We start from the raw sequence: 17646 nt of genomic DNA, 5'->3' as shown, positions 1-17646 counted from the left end.
GAGTCATCCGAGCGTGAAATCTGTAGCAATGACTAAGAGCGTCGTGACTTTTACGCGCGTCGTCTCGTCAAGATCATCGTGTTCGATAAAGCTGTCCGTGTCGTACAAGATACGCGTATGATAGCGGATCATATCGTTCGCACACATATTTGCATCGTTTAGTCATGTTGTCAGCAAACGTTTCTCCATTCTTGCGTTTCGCTAAATAAATATCTCTGTAATTAATCCACAAGTCGAAGCTGCGTTAAAGTTCAAATCCCTGAGGACGGTTACCGTCCAGTGTATTAGCCAGCGTAATTCGACGAATTGAATTTCGCGATCGAGAAAGCGAGAGATGAAAGCGCACGGGCCTGTAAGCATGTTATTACCCGCTCACTGTCGACGAGGAGATAAAACAACGTAGGTGTCGAGTTAGAGGCGTGACGTACAGGTGCATCGTCTTAGCCGACGTGTCGTCTACGTCGGATCTCCCGCGCGATTCTTCACGAGCCGGGACATCTCGCGGGGTGGGTTGTGACAACCTGGAACCGTTGGCACGATATATATTCGTTTATATAATACCGTGCATATCCAGCGCGGCGACGAAGATTTATCTACCGTTCGCGATGTCTCGTCTTCCCGCGAGGGACGGGAGAGGACGAGACATCTCTAAATAGAGATTCGTCGGCGAGATTCGTCGGAGAGACGACGCGACGGTGCGAGGCATCCCGCTCATCCCGCGGTCGAACGCGCGACAGAGAAGAGAGGCCACGACGCGGGAATGGAAAAGAGAAGGATGCGAATATGCGCGCGCGCGGCGCGGCGGCCCAGGAGAAGAGGGATGGAGGACGCCGACACATTATAAGTGCGGGCTAATATGAATTACACGGGCGCGATGCTAGGGGTGTGCTCGTGAAAATAACTCCGCGCAACGAGCTTTGTGCACGACGGAACGTCGGCGTCGCGTCGCGTCGCGTCGCGTCGCGTCGCATCGCATCGCCTCGCATCGCCTCGCCTCGCCTCGTCGCGATGGCGCATCCATCATTCCGGCAACCGGCTATCTTTCCTCGACGATATGTATGCGAGATAGAGGAGAAAATACGAAAATACGGTCGGCCTCAACAAAATCTGTTCGCGACAGCATTCATCTGGCAAGAATCAGTGTCGATTAACTTGAACCGTGACGTCCAACTATCTTCCCATCTTTATAGTAACACAAGCTAATTATATCCATTCAACATTTGGCACCTTTTTAGAAAAAATTCTTGAATGAAATTTATCTTAATGGTGTGATTTAATTGCCTTTTATCGTATAAAGTTGGGGGAAAGGATTCCATCTTAAGACTATATTTTGTATCTGTTAAATCCTTATGTTTGTGGATATTTCATGTTACAACTTTTACACGGAAAGAAGTAAAGAACGGTTATCTTCAAACCTAACTTATATAGATACAGATCTGAAAATAATTTCTTTGGGCTATTAAAATTTTAACATTTTAGCAACTGTTTTGAGCGTTCCATAATTAATTTGATCCAAACAAAATTATTTTCAAATCTATATCTAGCTAGATTTTTAAGTATTTCAGCAAAATCTGTATATTTTATTATCATGTGAAAAGATATATATTTACTAAAGAGAGTAATTTATCAATAGGTACATGAAATACCTGTATCCATATGAGAAAGAGAAGGAGGGGTTGTCGACTCAAGAACAACTCCAGACGGCGATCGAGACAAATCGTCGCGAGAGCCGCAGGAACAATTACGCGGCTTACCCTGACAATCAAGTACCGCGAAACCAGCACAACTCGCTGCCGCCAAATCCAATGCCGTTGCCGCTCTCCATCGCCCAAATGGCGGTAGCTGCAAATGAATCGCAACACCATGTCGTAAATGGACATCCACACGGTCCGCAACATCATTCGCAACATCTTCCACCAAATCTGGGTAATCTTCCATCTAATAATCAGCGTAAGTGGTGTTTGTCTTTATCGAAGACGAAAATTTGTCACACGAATTCTGTTGCATTAAAATTCGTGTGAAATTTCCATTTTCTGCACACATCACATATGTTTGACGTTGCTACAATGAAAGGAAAGATTGGCTGAATATGGCATAGTATTTTTATTAATTGGTTGCACTAGCCTATCGAAATCTTATATTGACATTACCGGATAGGCTAACGTAACCAAAAATTGACTGCTGCAATCAAAAATTAGCTGCTACAGCTAATTAAAAATGCTATTCTATATTTTACCATCTAATTTGCTGCAGCAGTCAATCTTTTCTTTCAGTGTACCATTGTACTATAGCGTAAAGTAAAGTATTATAGTTAATAAATTCGGTTCTATATCTATGATACTTTTCCAAATGAAAGGCAATTCGTAACACGCCCCATATCAGAAATAGAAATAGAAAAAGAGTACAGGAAAGAGCAAAAATGAGAGACTTCCCGACGGTAGGGAAGATATCAGGGGACGAGATAGAAAAAATGGTAGAAGGAAACGGGAGGAGGTAGAGCATACGGGTTTATTTTAAATCGGTAGGTAGTGCTTCGGGCCTCCCCGGAGATGATGATGCGAGAGCGAAGGAGGCATAATTGATTGTACGATCCTCCGGAAGACAGGCGTTAACGGATGGCTCTCGCTAACGAGCATTCCTATTTCCCTACCCTTTCCTTCTCTCTTTCCACCTCGTCGCTGCGCCCGACAACGATCTGAGTAACGTCGCGCTTCGATCGCATTCGCTGCTCTCCTTCGATCGTTTCCTTGTGCGACGCGATCGGATGTTCATATATATCCTCATTATAGTAGCAATATTGCTACTTATCGCGGTATGTGAATAATCATATAGTATCAAATGAATACCCAGAGGTCAAAATATCGTGATATTTTTAGCTGATCCATTCATCACAAATATTGCATTTTAATATATCGTTCATTTTTGTACATAAGTTCGAAAATTTATTAATGTTATTTTCACGATATATATCGATGATCATTTGTTCGAACTTTGAATTTTGCACGAAACACTATAAAACGATCGAGAATTTATTTTTTTTAATAAATAAGTTCTCAATTATTTTATAATTTATACAGATGTTCGATAGAATAATGATGCGAATAAGCGAAGCTTCATCGCTTTAATTTAACATGATGAGCAGTCAGTTAAAGAAAAATTTGCTGTAAAATTCAGTCGTTTTATAATATATGTATATATATGTTTCAGAATAACAGAATAACGAAATCAAAGCCTGATAATCCAATGACATTCCAGATGATTAGGAAATTCATCTATATCAGACGTTTAATGAATTGTTGTAATGTTTGCATCGCAGTCGGACATCATCGCTTTTATACATAACTTTTATTTTAAATTTTACTTTAAAAAAGCTAACTAATTTGAATTTCATTTATTTTTAAAGTAATTTGTAGAATCTGGAGGTTGATGAGGCTTTATAGTGACTCATTCACTGTCTTTACACGAATGGTTCAAAATTAAGATGCATTGATTTTTTAACAACGCTAAAAACTAACGCTAAAACTAACAGACTTTTAAATTAAGAGACAGTGCGTGGAAAACAATTGCCGATCGATGGCCTCATAAAATTTGGAATTATTTCACGCATTTTAGTTATTTATTTTATTTATTTTTGCCACATGATTCTGAACAGTACTTTAACTTTATGTTTTCAGAACTCTCGCAAATAGAATGAAAACTTCTATATTCATTTATTATATTTTCCATCTTATAATAATTTTCATTTTCTATTAAGTTACAAATTATTTTAATATTATTCTGTATAAGTAAAGCACATAGAGACTCGCGAAGAGAATAATCATTAAATGACATGAGTTTTATCCATCCATATTTGGAATTATCAAGAACATTTAACTAAGGAAATTGCTTCGAATATCTATCCTTCTTAACCCTTAGTACACACGATAATTTACACATGTCGTTTATATCCCCTGGATTAATTTTTATTACTTTTACAAATATACAAAAAATATTAAGTGATTTTTACATAAACTTTAACATTTTTAGAAAGTATTCACAAAGCTGTGTATTTTAAAAAATAGAGAAAGGTAAAGATCATATTATTTAGCTAGGTGTTCTTAGTATTTTAAAGAAAAGAAATACGCAGGACACAAATGATCAAATCGTACGTATTAAGAGTTAGTTTATTAATTATCATGTCACACAACTTCTAATATCGAGTATGTACAGTTTCAGACTATATGCTGAGGATATTGAGAGACAGAAATACAATGTCCAACAATCCGATGATTCAAGGTAGCACACCGACACCGCCACCAGCAATGGCAGAGGGATTTAAATCCGGACTGCATTTATGGAGTATGTACAGTCCAGGTAATAATAATATGTATCCAGGGGCACAACCTTTCTCTCCATCATCGTCTCACTCACCATTAGCACCGGCAAATAGTCCTGAACCACAGAGGGAAGCCTTAGATCTCGCAAATTCTGGGAACAGGTAAATAAGATCAAATTTAATAGTGGCGAGAAAAAGATTAGTTTAAGTTTTTAGTTTAAGGCAAAAAAATTCGATTAGATCATCGGATTCTTCTCCAACCCCTAGTAGATCCGTCGGTTCACCGTCATTTGGAGGAGAGTCGAAGAGAAATCAAGAGGCTGGCGAACTTTCATCTCCAACGTCCTCCACTAAAAGAATGTTCTTATCCGATGTGGAAGGAAATAACACGGTGCATTCCTTGCGTATTAGACAAATGGTTAGCACTCGAGGTAAGTCTAGAGATAGAGGTATAGATTCTCTCAAGTTATTGATATATATGATATAATTTTCGTTTAAAAAGATTAAATCGGTATATATTATTCGCAAATAAAAAAAGTATTTATTACAATAATTTCTTTTTCTTTTTAGATCCTACAAGACGAAGAGAATTAGAAATTAGTGTAGATATTGATGGTATTTTGTATGAAGGCGTCCTGGCAGTTAAACAGGAAGGCAGTAGTAATGGCAGTACCTCGTCGAGCCCCGATAATAATGGAAAACGGACACAAAATAACGACTCATGAACATTTGAAAGACACATGATTTCATACGAAACAAATTAGCCTCGGAGAGTCTAATTAATAATTTTGTTCTTCAGACATATACAAGACATTCAGGCAACTGGCATAACAGACATTTTAGTAAATACGAAATAAAATAAAGAAATGAAAGAAAAATCTTCCAGCATTTACGCATTACAAGATTTTTAATTGTATTTTTTAATGTTTTTTCTTTTAAGTTTTTATACATGAAAGATTTATTATAAAATTAACGATCTTTTTCGAATATATAATCTGAAAATGCAGCTGCGTCTTAATTGGAATCGATTTTCCGTTTGTTTACATGATATCGTAAACTTTTCTATCATTTCGAACATTATCTGAATGTCTATTATGTCTATTTGAATATCTCGAATGTGTTTGAAAAACAAAATTATTGCGCTCGGAACTTAATAGTCCCGAATAGTTCCATATGGTATATATAATAGCTTCGCTAACCAACTTTTCCACGTAGGAATTAACAGAATAAAAACGAATGAATACGCCATAATTAGGTGTAAATAATTAATAAACGCGAATTGACCTAACTGAATTGCATATACTCCAATTTTTATTATAGATAAAAATTTATGAATCATTTATAGGGAATTTAGATATTTTTATTGGTATTGAGATATCAGTGATCTTTTTTACCAAAGTGAGATTTGTTTATAAACTGAAGTAATTAAGATATAATGTGATATTAGATACAGAATGTTAAATGTAACAATTATGAATGTATGTTTGTAAATGCTTAGAGATTTTGTGACTAACACGTATGTACAGGATGCATTAATAGTGTTTTGTGCGCTCACATTTAACAGCCAAATATCACTTTAATGTAACATCTTTATCGTTCATATAATTTATCGTTCAATTATGAGCTTCAAATATGGTTGTTACTATTATTAGAATGATAATTCAATTACTTCATACATGCAAATACAAAAAATTGGTGAATTGTATGTCGTAAAGTATTTTTCTAGATGTAAACGTATCGGACACTATTAATGTATTCACTTGTACTTTCAGACGTCTTTTGACTATATAATAGATTTCTAATACCGGAGTATGTGCAATCGGAGTATGAATACATATCATACTATACGACGTGTTTATTTTGTGTATAAACTGTACAAAAATTTCTGATGCAAATTTTTGATATGACTTTAAAAAAAGTTTTGTCAAATTTAGTAACAATTATAATAATTGTTGACAATGAGTTAGACTTTGTCATCTTGAAATACAGTATAGATATTAAATGTTGTAAATATCATTTTTTGCTTTTATGCGTATATATTTTTTCTATCACTGTTATTTTAAATGCGTTAGTGTATATAATTTTTCTTATAAACGAAAAAACTAATGGCAAATAGCATAAACATTTTTAATCCTGTGATACAGTTGTATCCGAATTAAATGATTCTGAAAGCAGGGGACATTTTCTTGTTTATTTTATGATAAATTTCACGTTTGTAGATACGCGAGGATTAAAAATATTTGCTGTGCCATCTGTCGTATTCTCTTTATTAGAAAAATGCGGAGATATTGATTTATATAAAACATTATGTATATGTATCATTTTTATATTAATTTAGGTTATTTTATGCTTATATTTTAAGATCGTTATTATAAATCCAACTTTTTTAAACGATATATTCTTTGAGTAAGTATATTTCATAAGCTTTTTTTGTTAGAGATGACTGGGCTACTGATATAGAAAATACTGTGTGTACATACAATAATTAGATAAATTCCTTTTTTTGTATTATTTGCATTATCTACTTATATAATATTTTAAAATTAATACTATCACACAAAAGCTTAAGAAACTTTCTTAAGAAATGTATCCTCTAAATTTCTCTTTCACATATATGTTCCCAGGTAGCAAGGTGTCGTCTAATTAACGTCATTAAATAGTTATTAATTATTCTTATGACGAACGTGATGTTTAAAATGACGTCTAATATGGTAAAAATGACGTGAATTTGTCACAGGTACATAACGTCATAAGTCGACGTCAAAAATACGTCATTTTTTACGTGTTATTAACGGTAGCAAGGTGTCGTCCATTTGGCGTCATTAATTAGTTATTCTTATGACGAATCTATACGGTTCTTGAGACGAAGTGAAAATTACAAAAATGAACAAATTTGCTAGATGTTGAAGTTATAAATATTCTAGTAAATTCAATTACATTTGTAATTTCCATCTCATTTTAAGAACCATAACAAGCTCCTTGACGTTTAACATCGTAAAAATGACGTAAATTCTTATAGTTTTGATCACGTGGATAATTGGCATTTATTCGACATTAAGTATGACATTGTAATGACGTCATTAATTGATCAAAAAGTATGACATTGTAATGACATCATTATTACATCTTAAGTAGGTCATATGACGTCAATAATTTAAAATGACTATCGACGTCAAAATAACGACAGCTTGCTACCCGGAATTTTTTAAAGAGTAATTAACTGAAAGCAAATGTCATGACCATATCAAACTTCGAGTATATGGTCAAATGATTAAATACTGAAATTGATTCCGCGATCATGTTAGAAGAACGAATGTAAATGAGCTTTGATTATATATGTACAAGAGATATAATTCCTTTTACTATTTAATTTAGATATAAAGGACACTCGTTGCTGTTTTAATTTTGGCTCGTAGAGAAATTTCAAAAATTGAATACATTGAGATGATGTTTGATAATTATCTGAAAAATTACGAAATGAATTATGCGTCCATATTTCGTAATATTTTAAATGAATCGTATGTATTGTAAATCAATGTACCAAACATACAACATTCGTTTATACTCCAATAGATATTTACTTATTGTGAATCTCTCTCTCTTTCTCTCTATTTCTCTTTCTCTTTCTCTCTCTGAATGTAATTAAGCATAATGCATTTTCAAAGTTATTAAGATAAAATTATTAGTTATATTAAAAATAGTTATAAAGGTCATCTATAAATTCATCATAAAGATAGCACATCGAGAGAAATACAATTCAATGATAGAAATATGTGAATTCTGTCTACATATTTGGCATTATTCGATGCATAACGTTTGTATATGTACGTGCTAGAATATCTTACAAAAAATAATTCCCACAAGATTTATATAATACATGTTAAATACAAATAAAACATTCTTAGTCATGATCATTGCAGTATGTATTTAGCAAACGTATTATAAAATGATATAATGGTAGAACAATAGCGAGAATCTATCGCAAGGCTGTTTAAGAACCAGGATGCGAAGATATTATCAAGTCGTACAATTTTTCAGAGAATAGAAACTCTTGAGAGATTCCTAGGTTCTATATATATATATATATTATAATAATGTATATATAAAGTTTTACCAAAAAAGACTGTATAGTTTTAAAATTACACTTTAGAATTTTAAGTCGCGAAATTATAAGTAGTGTTTTAGTAATTTTAAGTTACAGTTATTACATGTATTACATGATATCATCATTTATTACATTAAGTCTTTTGACATAGGATTTTTTATAGTTATATATATTGTTCGGATTATAGGAAGCAGTTTGCTTAGTATTTTTCAAATATATTTCGAGATATAAAAAATTGAAAATTATTCGTATATTATTACATTCTGCGCACAAATTCGTACGCAAATGAGAGATAAGTAATCTCATCTTACATAATATTTTTTTATTTCTTTTTTTTATTCTCGTATATTTTACAGCCTTAGTAAAATATCGACTTTAGAACCTTACAGCTTCAATTTTGATAGTCACAGACATATTAAGATGTTGTATAATTAAAATATTGAATTTAAATGTAAAATGATTCTGTCTTGGTAAAATGTTATGTTAATTGGCCAGTTTTGACATTAATGTTAGGAATTAAGAAAGAAAATATCTCTCTTTCGTTTTATCTCTCTCTGCTAAATCCAATAAGTAGGAAGAATTTTTTTTATTCTGTCCATACGTTTGGACATTTTATATGTCTACGTTTATCAAAATGAAGCTATAAGTATATATTTCTATTTTGAAATGTGCTAAGGACTTACTGCTACATAAGCAAGAAAAAGAATAGTATAATTACTAGAATAGTTGTTAGAAAATATCATATTTAATGTCATAAGTATATTACTAGTAATACTATCGTTATTATAATATTATCACATTTATTATCACATATGAATCGTTATGATGTGAATAATAATAACGAATAATTAAAATAACGTTTCGTAACATTTTTTTATTTTCCATTTTGCATGTTGAGAACCATGTAATATATGTACACATGTTATATATGCACACACATAAATAATTTCAAAAGTTAGAACATTAACTATTGGAGTATTACTGTGTGTGGATAGATTTATTGAAATATAGTGGTAGGATTTGAGCGTGTTAATAAAAATGCGCTTAAGAGGAATGGGATTTTGCTTCCAACAACTTTCTATTTAAATATTTTATTTGAATAACGTAATCAAATAACTAAGATAATTTTTTTCAAAATTCGGGGAAGTAGCAGAATCAATTCTCGTATCGTATCGAAATATTTATTTCCAACTTTCTTCTAAATGACGTAATGAAATTCATGCTATTGTTTAACCAATTGTTCACGCCTATTGTTACTCTAATATTAAAACGTTTAATTCTCCAGTACAATATTATATTCTACACTGCCGGAAATTGAAATCCCTACACCATGAAGGAGTTGTGCTAGATGAATGAAAGTTACACAGAATATTTGTTCACGTGAGTTATTTTATTGATATCTATTACAAGGTCATAATTCGCAGGATACGAGTCTAGCGCCATATAAACATTAAGTATATTCCGACTTAATACTCACTGTAGTCACCTCTATGTTGAATGCAGGCCTCTAAACGTGCATGCATCCGATCGTAGAGGTGTCGGATGTCATCTTGTGGAATGGCATTCTACTTGTAATAGATATCAATATAATAACTCATGTAAACAAACATTCTGTGTAACTTTCATTTATCTAGCACAACTCCTTCATGGTGTTGAGATTTCAATTTCCGGCAGTGTATTATGCTAATTTAAACAGTTCATGCATATGATAATGTGATAACATTTCACTAAATAATATGGTGACAAATTGTGACCATTCATACTTATTGTTTCCTTTGCAATAGCGAGATATATTATAAATTAATTCATTAAATAAATTAATCGAATGCTCAAATGGCAAATTTTCTAGCGTTTTACCTCGTATGTAGACACGTTCGATTTTCTCTTCCTTTCTTGATTTAAACTATGACAATTTTCCAGCATCGTGTGTCGTCAGATCAATCATTAAATTTAATTATATAAAGAAGATTAATTATATAAAGATTTAAAAAAATGTTAAAAGAAAGGTATCTGAAATATTGTTCTGCTTTTGTAATTTATAAAAAGAAATTTCGTTCATCTGGATTAGATAAAAAATATTCTAACATCGTTTACTGCCGAAATTGTGCCCAAAAGTAAAAATTATAAAAGCACCAAACACTGTTTGGTAAAAGATATCTTGAATTTGTTCCGCTTTTTGTGTCGGTATTAAGAGATTTTTCTTGATTTAAATTACGTAACAATACTCCAACATATTTATCGTCGGATGCATGAAATGGTAATACACAATTCTTTGGTATAATACACATACACAGAATAACGAAGCACAACATTAAATAATATTATCTATTTATTTTATAAAGCAAAAAATGTGTATTTTCTTATTGCGATTTTTATTAATAATTTATTTTACATGTAGATTTAATTTATGCGGATAACCGCCGCGTTCTCCGGGCTGACTCTTAGCGCCAATCGAGATAAAGAGATAAAGAGAGAGAGAGGTACCTAGGCAAAAACACAGACGCTTCATAGACGTTCAAGATTTAATTAATAAAGTCACGATTAAACACGAAGAAGACACATAAATCGTTAATCGGTTTTGTGCGCTTACATTATGGACGTTGTAAACAGAGATAATGCACCGCGTGTCGGCACGTCCGTAATATCCCGAAATATACAATCTGCCCCTCTCGTTCCATAATCGGTCTACTTTGTAACAATATAAAACAATTATTTACATCGACGACTAGGAGGATTCGAGAACGATGAAAATGTCCAGGAAACTTAGATGCTAGATGGAAATATTCTTCTGTGAGTGTACGTGTAATATGTATATGTGAATGATTGTGTTCGCTTCTGCTTTTTTTTTTTTGATATCCGAGCTTCTCTCTTTTTCCTTCCGAAATATATCGTTGCATGCCGAACAGAAATCGTATATGATCTAAATAACGTGAAGCGAATCGAGATGATACATTTGGAAACAGAATATACAAAATGATTCTAGTAAGTGGATTGGATTATAACTTATGTAACTCTCTTCCAGAAATTAAGTAATAGAAAAAAAATGGTAGAGGAAACTTTTCTTGTTTAATAAACACTTGCAAGACGTTTTTGCTTTTTAAGTAGAAAATAGTTATGGTCTAAATTTAGTAGAATCATTCTGTATATTTCGCGAATGAAATCAATGTCATTGAATATTACTCGATTACGCGACTAAATGACGTATTTAAAATCTTAGATAATTTAAAAATTTTAGATAATAATTACATTTTTTTTAATGCAGACTGATTTTTCGTAACACGTTGCTAAAATCGCGTGCAAATTGATATCGTGTCGTTCCGCTCTGATGATCTCGACGAAGGTTGTACAATTTGCGAAACATCCGTCGCGATTGACTAACCGTTAATTAGTTAGATTAGGACGAATATCAGTCTGACGAAAAGGCTCGTTACTAAAACGCTCAGGCACCGATCTTTCTTAGAAAATCGTAGATACTCTTATCTTCCCCGGCTTCATTTATCAAACTTATCGGCTACTTAAAGATACGACAGGTCAGAAATTAATGGAAAGTTGAATGAGAATGAATATTTGGAGCAATGTTTTAATCGCTGTATATAATCTCTTTGATACCTATAGAAACTTCTCTGTATGATATGAATCATATACAAAACAAACATTTCAAAGAACTATTCCCCGGCGCGCGAATCGATCGTACAAATATCATACGCGAATGCAACGATTGCAAGATGTACATAGTATACATATAGCCGACACGAGTGAGCCACGCGCGTGACAAGTTACGTGACGGATTTGGTTTGGTATTTAGTGTGTGTCGAAAGAGAGCTCTTTTCTTTTTTATTTAAAAAAATCGATGTCTGAGAAATGGTGTTCACAATAATGTAGTACAACAACGTAACGGTATTACATATAGATAATATATATATAATATATATTTATATATATAATATTATTTATAATAATAGGTAATTTTCTTTTACCACAGTATAACATGGCTATATACAAATATTACAAATTTTCTTTCATTAAGCCCTCACGGATCGACCGATCGATCTAGCGCGAGAGTAGGCAGCGACGCTTTTCCATTCGCTGCTTACTTTATTTTCTTTAATTGCACATTACAGCAGGCTTGCGATCTTATTAACCTTAAGCCAGTCTCTCCTCTCCTCGATGCGATAAAACAGAGGGAGAGAGAGAGATAGGGAGAGAGAGCGTGAGAGAGAGAGAGGGGGGGGGAGGGGGAAGAGAAAGAGAGAAAGAATGTGTATATGTTTTTGGGTGCGTGTGACAAAAGGAGGAAGAAATAGGAGAAATGTTTTCTGTTGGAAATTAAAAAACCTGGATTTGGAATTTAGAAACATATAGAAGATAGAATGAAACAGAGTACACATAAAATTTGTTTCGATTGAGGCTTTAACGTGTTTCGTAGCAGCAAGTGCGAAGACACGTACGAATTTGCAAGATTATACGTTTTAAGTTGTAAAATCTTCCTGAGGATACTTTGGTCGTGCTATGTTGGATCATCATGATCATCTTGTTTGAAATTGGAAAATATGATTCAGTAAGAACCTCACATTTCACTTTCTACTTTTAAAAAAGAAATTTGTTTTTAGAAAATTAACTTATGTCATTATTCGAATTGTGTAACACTAAACAAAATATAAAGTTCGTTATACATTTACATGCTGTCTTTGAATTTCATCAAGCATATTCGCAAGCTTATAATACAAATTATCAAAAAAAACGTCGGTATTACGATCTGTATACAGAAATGCAAAATTTTTTAATGTTTTTTTTGAAAAATTAATTCTTTTTCTACAACGTATCTCCAGATATCACATATCTCTCAATCACGGTCGCCGTATATGTCAAACTATAAAAAGAATATCATTGGTTTTAGTATCGAGGCATCGTTCATTATTGATTTACGAATAATTGCGAATTAAATATTTACTTTAAACGAGACTGAGATGTATTAAATATTTGCTTGGGGAAAGACATTTGTCAAAAGTTTTACAAGTAAGATAAAATATATAATATCTGAAAACAGTGTTTGTGCAACGATAAGAGAGATCTTAATATAAAAGCATGTGCATAGTTCTCATTCAGATATTTAAGGCCGATAACTCGATACTATTACAATTATACTCCCATTCGTTAAGATTAATGCGAGCTGAAATTAGCGCTGTCAGATTATATCTTCTATCTATTTAACAATCATATTACAATGTTTTATTCCGATAAAAATAATACCAATTTAATTGAAGATTGATTAAATTCGCTTGATAGCACAACAATTGATACAATAACGTCATTTTCTTTCTATGATTTTTGCCATATATTGCACACATTACCCGTAATCTTTATTTTGAATATATCGCAGCTTTAAATATATTAAAAGATAGTAATGTATATTTCGCAACATATGTCAGATACGATAACAGGAATAAATCTCTTTCTTTTTCAAAGATTCTAGTTAAAACTCTGTGCTATTTATATTCCCCTTTGCAAGCCTTTCGTATTTACGGTTAAAATGACAATGACAAATTGACGTTACGATCTTGGTTAACATTTAACTTGGTTTAAACCTTATGTTAAACGACCGACGATCATATACATACGTTTATATTGCACGAGTCGATAGCACGATCTTACAATCTATGACGAATATCTACGCGCTTTTGGCACCTCTTGCATTTGCATATACGCGGACGAGACGTTGCAAGTAAAAGAGAGAGAGAGAGAGAGCAAACGGGAAGAGAATTTCATCTACTACGATAAATTTTTGGATATAGCAATGTTTCAACTCTTGGTCACATCATATTTTAAATATGTAAAGATTATTGTTAAATTTCTTCCGTTAAGATGCACTCTCTGCGGGTTTCTCATTATGTAAAGAAGCTCTTGTGATATTTTTTTTTTACGAAACATACGCCAATTGATAGCGTTTAACAGTGATAATATAAAAAGAGACATACTCTTTTACACTCCGTATGTACAAGAGCTTCCTTACCACCATTCCGTATATTTATTCATCTTTGCAGACAGAGGATGATCTATATTTATAAGATATGAATGTGATATTAGCGATAGCGATTTCATTGCGATTTACGTCTGCATGTTTAAATTTCAATCTATTTAATATAATGTGATAGAGGTGTATGCGTGCTGAAATATGCACCGTAAGACTCAGACTACGCTATACCATAGATTCTATCCGTGTTCTTCGATATGCCGTAGCCTGATTCCGCAACACTAATCGCCTATATTATGTCTTTAACTAGAACGAAGAATTTGAATGTTATCGAGAAAGATATGGTACGCTACTTACAATGTGTCTAAGGATCATTTTCTTGATTTCACAGTTATTAACAATTATCTTAATTTTACATTCGATTAATTATCGAATGCATATAAAGTATAATGTATTACTTTCAAAAAACAATTGACAACCGCCGAGGGTACACGCATATGATATTTTCTTCCTACTAGTTATTATCACTGTGTTTATTTAGCAATGAGAAAAGCAATTGATAATTAACAAAGAAATTATAATTAACCATTCTTTAAATAAAGTGATAAATGTGGAAATGATTATCAATAGCAGGATTGTGCATGTTTGAAAAGTAAAAAAGCCCGTTTTTGAAAAACTTTTTATGCAGTCTCTTTGGTGAGATCACTTTTGAATTTCTTAGATTTTTTTCATAGTTCAGTATCACAGAGATTCGACAATCATTTTCTCTAAATATTAATCAAGCCTAAATGTATTCAATCCTGTATTATCTAAACTAAGTCATAGGATAATGCGAATGCGATATTAAGAGCGAGAGGAAAAAGTAACAAATTATTTGTATGGACTAGGGGTATTATTAACATAAATGTTTATAATTGTAAGTTGCTCGCAAGGATGTAATGAGGAAAAGGAAATATAAGAATCTAGATCGCTTGGCGTGTACCGCCGATAGGCATCTCCCTCCTCTCTCACTTCTATATCTTTATACGTTTTTAATTACTCCTCGTTGAGGAGCATAATCGATCGTCTTTTCTAACTTTAAATTGGCCTAAACGGTAGATTACTTCACTATAATTGCATTATGATAAAAGCATGTATAAATCAGTAAACTTTTTCTTTTGTGCTTCTTAGAGATCATACATGATACAATGTACAAAGTAGTGTAAAATAAAAAAAGGGTTAATAAAGATTCATATATATTACTTAATCGTCAAGTAGCAGTTTATCACGAGCGGGAAACAACTTTCATTGACCACTGACCTGTTTCCAGAAAATATTTTGAAAGATATTTCAGACGCAAATACGCTATCCATAAAAACAATACAGATCTAACATCATATATGGATGAGATTAAAAAATGCACAGCATTTTAACGAGATAAAAATATTCGCGTATAAATCTATTTAAGTTTATACGCTGTAAATAAAATTTACAAATATTTATACATATTGACGCGCGTTTCCCTGCAAATCTGCCAGTGTCCAAGAAGTGGTACCCCAATATGTCAAAGTGTCTTAAGAATTAATCACGACACCAGGACAGAATTTATTTTATCCTACGCAATAGTCGTCACGAGTGTTGGTAAATGAGTAAAATTTCTTCTCTTAAAGTCGATCTAATCTAAAGTGGGCTTCGGCGCTGGAGTCCGATATAACCATCGTAGGGTCAGCCAGCATTTGTAGACCATCCACATCGATCGGATCAAGGCCCTGTCTGAGGGCATCGTCCGATGGAAACATTTCTGGGTCAAAATCACCCATCATTGCCGTTCCGAGGTCTTTCACAAATTCCGGATTCGTAAGATCATCCGCACCAGAAAAGTCTGTAATATAATATTTTTTATAGAGATTTCTCTATTGTTTTATAGTATCTAAGCACTTGGAATATTTTCTGTAACATTTTATAATTCGAAAGATTAACGGTTAAACGATCTGCATTTATATATTTTGTTCGTGTTTAATATTTCTTCAGTTTAGAGTTACGTTCGTTTATTGAAGTATTGATATATAATCAAGAATTATCTTGAATAATGGATTACGATTTTTCTCATAAATGTCAAAAATTGTGAAATAATTTAATCGAAAATAAATAAAATGGGAAATTTCAGCGATACTTTCTATTACAATTTAAAAAATCTCGAAACATATCTACAATAATACCTGTGAGAATGATTGTGGGTGTATTTGGAGTCTGCGGTGTTAGCTGTTGAGTAGCAGTGGTCGTCGTCGTCGTAGGTTGATACGCCATTTGTGGACTCGTGCTGAAGTATCCCGTGTCTCCACTACCTAATTCGCCGACATTAATTACGTCGTTCTAAAACATAAATAATAGGTAAAGAATTAAATAAAGACAAAGGATATACAATAAAAAAACAATGCGAAAGTATATTAATTTGAATTTTTTGTGATAGTTATTTTTTTCGTTACTAACGTAAGGATGCCATTTCATTTGCATGTTTTTGTCGTACGACAAATTTTTCAAGTCTATTCATTGGCTATAGGATAGAAAGATCCAAGGATCTTTCTGTCTTGCACACATTTGTTGAACGACAAAAACGCACAAATGAAATAGCTAATTATACTTTTACAAAATTTACAATAAAATATCGATCTTCTCACCTGCGTGTAACTCGTAGTATGATTTGGTGACCCAATAAACGTCCCAATTGTGTTCGTCTGCACCGGCGTGTCCATCTGAAGTAGAGAAAAAAAGAAAGAAAGTCGTAAAGATGAGCCTGACATCATTGAAAAGCCTCGGAAGAATTACCGATCTAATCGGATTCATCTTTAAGTGAATACAACGTTGATTCCTCTCATGTGTAACACGCGTCTCCAGCCCCAAATGCTTTTTATAGAATGATCCGCGAGGGACATCGTACGCGCGGGAGGGAAAACAGCGGAAGAAGAGTATAAAGGGAGAAATAAATACGATTGAACTGTAAGCTCGTAAGCTCGTGCCGCTCGCCTAAAGATCGCCCATTCTTCAACTTCGAAATCTATCACAACATTAGTTACTGTTCGATTTCCGGATACTCCGTTTCGCTTAATAGCCATTGTTAAATGAAATCCGTTTTCGCTTAGTCGGCATCCACGATAAACTTATTGTTTTGTCCTACGTCTATTATTTCACGTACTAGTTTTCAGCTGGCCGCATTTATTCGTGCTTATTTAACTTATCCTAAAATTCATAACTCTTCCTTAGGGGGGGGGGGGGGGG

The 17646-nt window shown here is 33.1% G+C and overlaps 2 protein-coding genes across 12 annotated transcripts in view; one reads left to right on the top strand and one right to left on the bottom strand.

Annotated features, from left to right (window-relative positions):
- The window catches only part of retn (retained), a 63805-nt gene extending 58662 nt beyond the window's left edge, over nucleotides 1–5143 (top strand). Inside the window, exons 5-9 of one of the 4 annotated variants that reach the window (XM_018520968.1) lie at nucleotides 1634–1950; nucleotides 4210–4353; nucleotides 4417–4477; nucleotides 4583–4746; nucleotides 4886–5143. In XM_018520968.1, coding sequence (XP_018376470.1) covers nucleotides 1634–1950; nucleotides 4210–4353; nucleotides 4417–4477; nucleotides 4583–4746; nucleotides 4886–5040 — 841 coding nt within the window. In that variant the 3' untranslated portion in view covers nucleotides 5041–5143. Of the gene's footprint in view, nucleotides 1–1633; nucleotides 1951–4209; nucleotides 4478–4582; nucleotides 4747–4885 lie in introns of all 4 variants that reach the window. The other 3 variants (XM_018520967.1, XM_018520966.1, XM_018520965.1) reach the window with 3 other exon arrangements.
- A 10745-nt stretch (nucleotides 5144–15888) lies between these two features.
- Nucleotides 15889–17646, bottom strand: part of Crtc (CREB-regulated transcription coactivator) — a 29536-nt gene continuing 27778 nt past the window's right edge. For all 8 annotated transcript variants that reach the window (XM_018520981.1, XM_018520984.1, XM_018520982.1 and 5 more), the window contains 3 exons: nucleotides 17049–17123; nucleotides 16590–16743; nucleotides 15889–16252 (listed from right to left, as the gene is read on the bottom strand). In XM_018520981.1, coding sequence (XP_018376483.1) covers nucleotides 16035–16252; nucleotides 16590–16743; nucleotides 17049–17123 — 447 coding nt within the window. In that variant the 3' untranslated portion in view covers nucleotides 15889–16034. The remainder of the gene's footprint in view (nucleotides 16253–16589; nucleotides 16744–17048; nucleotides 17124–17646) is intronic.

The sequence above is a fragment of the Trachymyrmex cornetzi genome, unplaced genomic scaffold (assembly GCF_001594075.2).
Source record: "Trachymyrmex cornetzi isolate Tcor2-1 unplaced genomic scaffold, Tcor1.1 scaffold949, whole genome shotgun sequence".
Taxonomy (NCBI): domain Eukaryota; kingdom Metazoa; phylum Arthropoda; class Insecta; order Hymenoptera; family Formicidae; genus Trachymyrmex; species Trachymyrmex cornetzi.
This window is presented reverse-complemented; position numbering and strand designations above follow the sequence as displayed.